At 43.5% G+C, this 10,726-nt stretch overlaps 1 protein-coding gene across 1 annotated transcript in view; it reads right to left on the bottom strand.

The window, feature by feature from the left end:
• Positions 1-9,909, bottom strand: part of LOC109677180 (cyclin-Y-like) — a 179,040-nt gene extending 169,131 nt beyond the window's left edge. Inside the window, exon 1 of the mRNA XM_074056307.1 lies at positions 9,626-9,909. Within this exon, the coding sequence (XP_073912408.1) occupies positions 9,626-9,779 (154 nt within the window). The 5' untranslated portion in view covers positions 9,780-9,909. The remainder of the gene's footprint in view (positions 1-9,625) is intronic.
• Positions 9,910-10,726: the final 817 nt, after the last annotated feature.

A 10,726-nucleotide genomic window follows, 5' to 3' on the forward strand; every position in this document is an offset into this window, starting at 1 on the left:
CATCCTACCACAAAAACAGAAGAAACGGAAAATTAGACATTAGATTTAACCTCACAGAAAATTAAGACTCAAACATCTGCTAAAATTAAACTGAATAAACAACTTGTATCTCTTCAGTAACACCAACTTTGGCTTTCAGAAGATAGGCAAACTCTAATGCTATATAAACCCTTTATCAATGCTTTTCAAGCAAAGGAGTAACAAGCTCTACAAATTAAAAAAGTCATCACTTACACATGCTTGAGGCAGGGAAAGGCTGGAGAAAAATAAGATTATCCATATAAACTGACAAAAGTAATACTGTAAATGAATGCAATCCCTGATGGATATCTGTGAGTTTGATAAAAAATTTTTGGTGCATCTTTATTTTTTTTTAATTTATCATATTATTGTTATACAGGGGTACATCGCAACAATTATAACCGTTTACAATATATCTTAGGTAAATTCACGCCTGGGTTTGACATTCATGCCTGGGTTTGACATTTTTGAAACTGGACTAAACAAACACAGCATTATGACTTCTTTCTCATCCTAGACTTCAACAGGGTACACAGACTGGGAGCCCTAAAACCTGGACTTTCAAGCAACTACACAAACTGTATTCCCATCTAAAAGCCTATTATAAAAGCCAGGCCTGGTGGTGCACATCTGTACTCTCAGCATTTGGGAGGCTGAAGCAGTAAGGCAGAGAGTGAGAGGGAAGCCTGGACGACACACCAAGACCTTATCTTAAGAACAAAACAATGCTAAAAATAAACAATTAAAATTAAAACCTGTTAGCAGAATCAGGGATAACACAGACCAAAACCACAGTAATCAATTACAAGTCCTAAAAGTCAATTAAAATCTTAAAATCTTATAATCATAATGGACGGAATTCCAAACTTGAAGTGAAATCTTTTCTTATCCTATGAATTCCAGATTAGTGTTAAATTTTTAAAGGGTTTAGGGATTTAGTTAGTGGTGGAGCACTTGCCTAGCATACACATGGTGCTGCACCACAAAAAAAGATCAAAGTCAGGCATGCTGGCATCCAGAAAACTGAGGCAGGTAGATCCAAAGCCTTTAGGGCCCCCCCAGGGCTATATACTGAAACCATAAGTCAAAAATAAAATAATAAACAAGTAACTTTCAATAGGCATTTACCAAATATAAACAAAAGATCTTTAATAACTTCTCTTTTTCCTGTTTGTCCACCAACAAGAAGCATTCATCCAAAGTAAAGCACTTTCTTATAAAAGTTGTACAATATCTATAATACACATGAAGTCTCATACAGAGAATCTCCTATTCATCCTTCAGAGACACGAGGTCTATAATCAGAGGTATCTTAAATAAACGTGACTTGCATTTCATCACCCAACCAAGACTGCTGCAAGGCTCACAAAGCAAACTGGCATGGATGTAACTGTAGCTACTACCAATTATCTTTGGTGTACCACAACTATAGTTCTCTCAGTACCAGGAGCCAGCTGTCACGCCTCCAGACGCTGCTGGTACATTTCTGCTAAGCATGGCACTCGCATCTATCACACCCAAAGAAGCCTCCCTCTACATCTCAAGTGGGGAACAAAGATTACAAAGGAATTAAAATTACCCATCCTAGGTAATATGTCTATAGAGTAATGAAACCAATGTGAAATCTTTTTTAAACAAAGTAGTGTGATCACAGGAGACTGGACACTTAGCCAGACACAGCATTACAAGACATTTTAGAACTCCCTTTATGGAACTGCCTTCCAGGCCAACTTTTAAACCATACTTAAAATTTTCTTTTAAAAATCTTCTTTACAAGGCCAAAACTAATGTGTAAAATGTCAATATTCTAGCAAAGACAGGTGAAGAAAAAAAGATTTCAAAGTTTTCCACTTCTATATTTAAAAAGCAACTTTCCAGGCAGGGCAGCAGAGTTGCTCTAAGTATAATACATTAGAACTGATCAAGCCCTGAAGTAACCTATCTCGTCAGTCACTGAGAGATTTTCTAGGCAAAATCTTACTGAACGCAGGAATCTGCCAATTTTTATGCTGTCAGACTAACTATACTCAATTTTATCTTTAGCACATCCCTTTTCTCCAAGCTAGTAGACAGAAAGAGAAGTCCCAGAAAAAGTAAGGTAAAGGGCCATAGTAAGAGTTACCAGTGATTTTTAAGTAGCTGAGAAAGGGAAAGAAAAGGTGGGTTAGTAACTTCTCAGCTCACTGCAACTGTGGATCTAGCCAACAGACTCTCCCCTTAAAAAAAAAAAAAAAAAAAGCTCAAACAGCCCTTACCAACCTGACCAAAGATGCTAGAGTCTATTTTTTCAGCCCACCAACTCCCCTTTATTGAAAGCAGTATTTGAATATAAATAAAGCACATTTATATTACCTCAAAACCTCCTTCTTTGAACAATTTTTTTAAATGCTCTGGGTTCAGCTTCCATCTATGTACACTGATATTGCTAGGAACATGGTCCCCGAAGTCAGCAACTGCCTAGGTGGGCCACATCATCCCCAGGAGCCAAGGAAGCTTATCAAATATTCAACCCACTGATCACTGGGTAGTGTCACACTGTGACTGTGGAAACATGCAATGCAGAAGAGCAAGGAGTACTAGAAAGAGAGGTATTTCTATCCCAAACTCTACAGCTAGCCATTCAAAAGCCATATATCTCTATACAACCTCACACGAACACAGCTCTAACCAGCTATTCTCGGTACTGCCTTCAATACTGCATCCATGTCATTGTCAGGACAAGTCTCTTGGGCTTCTAGCTTCTCTGGCAACACAATTGGTTGCAGATCTTGAAGCACAATTTAAATTTAATACAAGAAAATCAATTTAGGTACCATGTTCATAATGACAGTCACCTAGAGCTTTTGGTTGGTTAAACATTTTGGCCTCAGGATGTAAGGCAAGGCAGTACCTTTAAGCACTTTTTTTAAGCAGAAGAAAGTGAGGCTTGGTAAACAGAAGCCCCACAGTAACAGCAGAGCCACATCCAGAAGGCATGCAATTCAATGTTAGGCTCCTATACTTTGCCCTCCATCACACTTCATGGAGCTAGCACCATCTCAGATGAAGCCCCTGAATTTATACTCATCTATTCTTCAGGAAACACAGGATAGGCTAATGTTGGGGTTTAAAACCTCAAGACTCACAGCAACAAATTCCTCAAAATTTTAAGACGATGAAAACTGATGCAGAGAAAATGAACTTGCTCCCTTCTTCCAGCTGCAAGCTAGAATGATACTGAAAGTAGGAGAGAGAGGTTCACATCGACAGTGAGTGCTGTGGAGTGATCCTTCTTGTCTAATTGTTGAGTCATGAAAAGATTCATGGTCTAAAGTGTGACAAGCATGATAATGCCAAAAGCCCTCTTGCGTAAGATACAAGCACTGCTTCCTTACAGTACATCCAGCAGCAGACACTTGGAGCTAAATCTCTGAGCCTGTGTGATTAAAGCAGAACTTCAAAGCCACTCACATGTCTTCCTTCTCATTATTTTTGCCTTTTGGTCTTGCCTCCTTCCTGGATAGAAATAAATTTAATCTTTGTGTTAGTTTCATCTAGCCAGAAATATAAAAATATTCATGTCTTTATGACAACAGCGAAAACTGGCTTTGAATAGTGAGAAAATCTTACCACCCTTCCACAAAATTACTTAACAGTCACTCCTCTCAAAAACCAGGCAGAGAATACTCTGGTTTCTCTTCAGATCGTATAAATTGTTCACCTTTTTCAAAAAGTAGGCAGAAAAGTAAAAATCCTAATCTCAAAGTATTGCTAGCATATAGGTTTTGACTGTGAATCTCTTAAAACAAAGTGGGCATGGGCCAGGAGGAGGTGCAGGGTCCAGAGAGCAGTCACTTCCTATTTAGCTATCACAGGGCAGGGTTGAGGCAAAGCTCCTTAAGTTACAGAAGACTGATTTCCAACTGCAAAGAACAAGCTGCAGAACCTTGACCAAATGTCTTCATCTTTGAGGCTCAATTTCTCTGCCTATACAAGGGGAAAATGGTGTTAAGATTAGGAAGATACTACAAGTCAAGTAATTAGCATCTAATTAGTAACTAGGTATTGGCCCAGAATTAACATATGGTAAATGGTGTTAATTTACTTGGACATTAACCTTGTGCAGGATCTCCTTGACATGGGCAACAGACTGAACTTCTCTGTAAAATGTGGGTGTGGAAACAAAAAGATTCCCTGATTCTAAATCAATAAGGAAAAAAAGGTGAGTGGATGCTGGGTATGATGGCTCATGCCTGTAACCTCAGGTCCTCCAGGCCAGCCAGAGCAAAAAGTTAGCGAGACTTCATCTCAATCACTAAAGCCAAGCATAGTGAAACATGCTTGTGATCTCAGTTACGTGGGAGGCCATAAGTAGGAGCAGCTTGGTCTAAGGCCAGCCCCAGGCAAAAACTCAAGACCCTACCTGAAAAATAACCAAAAAAAGGCAAGGGGCATGGTTCAAGTGGTAGAGCACCTGCCTAGCAAGCATAAAGCCCTGAGTTCAAACCCCAGTACCACCAAAAGAAAAAAATAAACAGAGAAGTCAGGGACATAGTCATCACCAGGGCTATGAATAATGGCTCTATGGGCACATCTTTAACACACCTCTCTACGCAGCTAATAGTCAGTCCACATCTGGTCGGGGTGTCTTCATACAGCTCACAGGCAACAAGGCATATAAATCTTAAACACATGGTTTTAACCACCAGGACTAGGGATATTATGGTGGAACTAAGGCATGAAATTAAGTTGTGGTAAAGCACCTGTTTTGCAAACACAAAGCACTGAGTTCAAGCTCCAGTCCCATCAAAAAAAAAGAAATTAGAAGTTAAGAGCACCAATGCCTAGAAAGCATGATGTCCTGAGTTCAATCCTCAAATGCTCCCCTAAGAAAGAATAAAGGAAAAAACACTAAAGACCAGGAGTTACGAACATAGCTACTCATGTTGACTTTCTTAGGTTTAGTATGAGGTATGCTACACAACATACAGCAAACGGTACTTGGAAGCCTCAGGACCTCGCCCTAACTGGAAGGATAGGATAGCTGGAAACAGCAACTTTTTGGTTAATGATGCATTTGAGCCTCATTTTGATCCTTAAGGATGTAAGGTCACAGCTAAAGTCATTCACTGGAAGAGACAAAAAAAGATTCATCTTATCAATTGTCAAGCAGATTTCCATTAGACATAGCTTCCTTTCAGTTTGGATTTGGGGTTCCCCCCCTTTTGTTATAGTTTAAAACCTTTCTTAAGTTTCATTTTCAGGACTTTACCCTATCTGCTACCCCTCAGCTAAAACACAAACAAAACCAAAAAATTTCATAAACACTCTACTTTCATTACTGCAAGTTCTAGTCATTTTCTCTTTCCCTCCCATTTCCCTCAACCAATAAATGCACATGACAATGTTCTGACTCAGATATCCTTAAACAGCTGGCTGCGCTCACTCATTCAACAAATACTAAGAGCATCTTTAAGGAATCAGGCACTATTCTAGTTACCTGAGTTATAGCAGTGAGCAAAACAAAACCTGTGCTATTAGAACTTATGATCTAGTGGGTAGACACATTACTAATGTATATGCATATACCTCCTAAGTATGTCATAAGGTGATACGGAATACGGAAACAGCAGTGCAGAAAATGCACACAGGGAATGCTGGCCGAGAGGCAGAAGGGATATTAAATGAGATGACTGGGCTGGTCTCACTGAAGAGAGGGGCTTGAGCCTAGTCTGAAGGTGGTGAGAGCGCTAACCAAGAGAATACTACAACATTCCAGTCAGAGGAATAGAGGAAAGGCCCTAGTGTGATCAAGCAACAGTACAGAAAGAAGTCAGTGTGGCAGAATGAGGAAGCAAGCCAGCAAAATGAGGAGGGCAGGCAGATCACCAAAGGGACGTGAAGTCCATTGTAAAGTAAGGGCTTTATAGTGAAGTGAAGAGAAGTGATATGAAAAGTCACTACCATTTTTGTGCAGAGGAGTTATGTGTGAAAGTGTTAGATTAGATCTCAATCTCTAGAGCTGCAGCAAATGAGAACAGACTGGAGGGGCAAGGGTGGAGTGGGAAGACCACAGAGGCTGACAGGGATGACAGGTACTGGATCAGAAGAATGGCAGGTGAGCTTTTGAGAAGTGATCAGACTGTAGACCGATTTTAAAGGTGGAGCGCCATGCTTTCCTAGCAGACTGGATCTGGAATGAGGGAGAAACTGAGTTGTCAAGGATGGCAGGCAAGCCGTAAGGGATGAAGCTGACATTAATCAGTTTTGAGGCAAAACCTAAAAATGGCACACTATGATGCAGATGCTACAGGATTCCTGATTTATTTGATCTCATCATCTCTTTCTTCTACCCCTATTTTTCTCCTCCCATCTAATCAACAAAGTCCACAGTGAATAACTGTTGCAGACAGACGAAATTTCTTCTTTCAGAAACTATGGCTATGACTACAATGACAAGAGATACCCTATCCCAGAAGGCAATCACAGGCTTGTCAGTGTGTGATGGCTAATTAAGCATCATTTGCCATTTACTGGCTGTGTGACCCTGGGCAAGTCCTCCTTGTGCCTCATTATTGTCGTAAAGGCTAATATTGCCCACAGGGTGTACTGCGAGCTCTAAATGAATGAATACAAGCAGAGCACTTAGAGCAGCATCTGGCACAGAGTAATCAATATATAAGAGTCGGAATTACTACCACAACTGTGAGGTAATCTTGTTATTTCTCAATCTCTGAATGACTTTATGAAGTAGACAGATCTAATGCAAATTTTAAAAACATAAATAACCAAACACAAAGATAGTAATACTGAGTATAAAGGCACAGCAAGTTGCTAGCAGATATCTCAGAAGTCTACCTACCCCAACTAAATCACTGGAATCCTATAGGACAAACACTACCCCTTTGTGTGTTTAGGGTAAGATGGAGAAAACATAGAGACATATGTTATAGCTCTGTAATTTAAAGAAACTGAACTATCACAGAAGATTCCTAAACTCTGAACTTTTCAATAATCAGTAGCTGGGGTGTTTTTCAGGATAGAAGATAGATCTTGGTACTTCAGCTTTTAATTATACTAGAATCAAGAATTCTTCAGATGGGATTTTAAAATGTTCACTAACACTCTAACAATCAGTATCTGCAGGTTGGTTCCAGGACCCCCTCAGATAACCAAAATCTGTGAATGCTTAAGCCCCCACAGAAAATGACCTGGTATTTGCTTATAGCATACATACATGCTCCTACATACTATAAATCATCTCTGGATTCTTTATACTACCAAAGACTATGTAAACAGTTTTAATACAGTATGTTGAGGGTTGAGGGAACAATGACAAGAAAAAAAGTTTGTACATGTTCAGTACAGGTGCAAATTTTAGGGGGAAGGGGGAAATATTTTTGATCTGTGGTTGGTTGAATCCACAGATGTGGAACTCAAGAATACAGAGAGCCAACTGCAACTCAGAAATTCAATTCTATAGATAGAAAGATATAGATATATCATATATATATGTACGCACACATACTATTTAACTTAAATCCGTTCTCTTCTCCCAACCCAACATTACATGAATTTCTATCAAAATATCCTTGACAGCAGGTAACACTAACAACCAGTGATTTAAAGCTGCATCCTGGAGCGCTTTAAATGAACAGATTAATACTAAGGCCCAGCCCAAGATTTCTAGTCTAACAAGCCAATAACAAAAACTGCTGGTTAGATAACATGGTTTAAACGGAAAATTAGAATTCCTACTTTTAAATTAGCATCATCATTCGAACTGGGTTCTGGAGCAAGAGGCTACTACAGCCCACATTAGCAACCCTCCTCACCCCCCTACATACCCTCAAACTACCCTAAATCTGCAAAACAAAATTTAGTGGTCTTCCTAATGTTCTCTCAAAAATGCCTGACAAATTAAATTCAGATTTCTTTCAAATGAAAGAATGCGCCATGCCACTGTTTCCTGGTAAAATCCTTCTAAGTCATATGCCAAATAGCTGGTTACAATCACATACTTTCCCAGTTTCTTTACTATAGCTTATAATAATAATATGCTATGCAGCTTGGCTCTTAAAATGAACATCTTTTTATTTTTCTTTTTTTGGTTTTTGATCTACCATTTAAAATACAAAGCGTCCATCAAATGTTAGTGCACAACATACAGGAAAAATTATTTCCAAATGTTTCTGGCCTGCCAGCACTGTACAAGTAAGACTGGGTAACAACTTTGTACAATAAACTTGTTCGTTCCTTTCTTCCTTCCTTTAAATTATAATGTTACATCTTTATTAAATGCTAGACATTCCTTCCAGTTACTTGGGGATAGAGCAGTTCTGGCCATAATACCCTGTAAAATTAAAGAATGACTGTAGTTCAAAAACATCTAAAGAGCAGGCTAAGATAACAGATGTCTAAAATAACACTAGAAAAATAATGTTGGAACTGTAATTTACAAAGCACCTACTATAAACCAGATGTCTATATCTATCTATGGTACTCATTTAATAAAACTGCTATCCTAAAAAGATGAAGTTAACATTTATAAGAAATTAATGGAAACCAAATAATGAGAAAGGCCTTTCCTTCAGCAATTTGAGTGTGGCCTTCCACAGTATACGCAATGCTCCACCCAAAAGACAACAAGAATGAAGACGGAGTTGGCCCATTCATTCACACAATTTTTTTCAGATCAGTTCCACTAAATTAGCTGTGAGGATTTGAGAGTTAAAAAAATAAAAATAAAAATGCACTTCCAACTTCAAGTCTTTTGAAGTTGAAAATTATGCAAACTATTTTATGCACCATGGTAAACCTACTCCTCTGTAGATATTTTTAGGCCACAGAACTTACTGATAAAGCAGTGCTGATAAAGATGCTGCAAAACCGGAATAATAATGAGTCCTTTAACTTTTTTTTTAACACGAACTCAAAGCCAAACTACAATTTACCCAGATAATTAGAAATAGAACTGTAATTCAAGCCCATAAATGATATTTTTATAAGCATTCTTAGGTGAAGCTATTTGCCTGCAATCCTGCAACCATCCCCTAGACAGATACATACATACATACATACACAGACAGACAGACAAACCGACCGACCGATTCTTGGGGCTGGTTTACTTTTTAATGGGACTTACTTTTTAATGGTGCGGGGACAGCCCAGTGGAGTCAACTTGTAAGTGTCCGGGGAAGTAACTCAGGCCAACTCTCCTTCTCTGAGGGAGCTCCCTCCTCAGGTACATCAAGGCTCGCCCATCCCATTCCCTTTTAAAACAACAAACATGATCCCCCTTGTCGCGCTGACTTGGCCTCTGGCTGCATCCAACAGCGCCAGGAAGCCGGGCTCTCGGGGCGCCCCAGCCGTGGCCGGCTCGAGTCCCCTCGCGACCGGTTCACACACACGTCCCCCACCTCCTGCCCCCACTGGGCCCGCGGGGTTCGGGAGCCGCGGCCGGCAAAGTTTCCCGGCCGCTCACTTGGGCGGCCATCAAGGAGCCGCCCGGAAGCTACGGGAACCTCGGACGCCCAGTGAGGCGGCCACGACCGCGATGGACACGGGTTCGGGACCGGCGGAGAAGCCCGGGCAGCCTGGCCGCGGGTACCAGGAGGGGGCTCACCGTCGATGTTCTCGCGGTCGCTGATGTGCTGCAGGTTGCAGCCCGTGTCCTCGCGGCTCAGGTCGGTGTCAGGCCGAGAGGACTCCAGCCGCGAGTGGGCATTCCTCCGGAGCTTGGGGCTGGACGGCACGCAGCACGAGGTAGTGTTCCCCATCTTCGGTGGCCCCCGACTCCTGCAGCTGTCGGTCCCGGGGCGCGGGCGGCGGGGGCGTGGAGGGAGGCCCGCCCGCCGCCGCCGGAGGGGAGGGCGGAAGCCGCGGCCGGCCGCCGGGTCAGCAGCAGCGGCGGCGGCGGCGGGGCCTCGCCATGGGCGGCGGCAACGGTGACGAGCGAGTGGCGGCCCCGGCTCCCCTCGGCCTCCGGGGCCCGGAGGGCCTGTCTACGGCGGAGGAGCGCTGCGGTCAGCGCGACTGCAGCCGCCGCGCCGAGCTCAGCCCGCCGCGGCCATGGCGGGCGGCGCCGCGCAGGCCGCCTCCCCCCACCCGCTTCCCGGTCGGAGCCCGGTTCCCCGGTGGCGGCGGCGGTGATGGCCTCGGCAAGCGGTTCCGGTTCACTTTGGAGACACACGGTGCGCGCCGAGCGGGCGGCGGGCGCAGCCTTGGGCCCAGCGAGGCCAGGCGAGGCGACGCGCGGAGCAGCGGAGGATGCTCGTGCCCGCCCTCGCCGTCCGTCGGCGCCCCGCCCCGCCCCGTCGACGCCCCGCCCCGCCCCGTCGACGCCTCTTCCCTGTGCCCTGGAAGCAGATCCGCCGCCAGGAGGGGCGCGCCGATCGCCTCACGCCCTGGTCTCACGCGCGGTGGGGTCTCGCGGGGATCCCGGCATTCCCTCGTCGTTTCTCTGCCCGTCTCCGCTCCCTCCGCCTCGTGTCGTCGCTCGGACGAGGTGTGTGTCACCTCCCGGTAACCCGCGGGGGTCCGAGCAGGCGGGAGCGCAGCGCGGGGAGGGTAGGACGGATGGGGACCTCGACACGGCCCGGGGCCACCTGCGCCGCTTGACTTTTTAGGATTAGACATTTAAATGAAGTTAGGTCCTGACGTGGGAGTACGCTGTCCTATCTTGAACTTGCTGAGGACTTGCTGATAACCCCTGTTTTTAATGAGT

This window comes from Castor canadensis, chromosome 15 (assembly GCF_047511655.1).
Source record: "Castor canadensis chromosome 15, mCasCan1.hap1v2, whole genome shotgun sequence".
In the NCBI taxonomy this organism is placed as follows: Eukaryota; Metazoa; Chordata; class Mammalia; order Rodentia; family Castoridae; genus Castor; species Castor canadensis.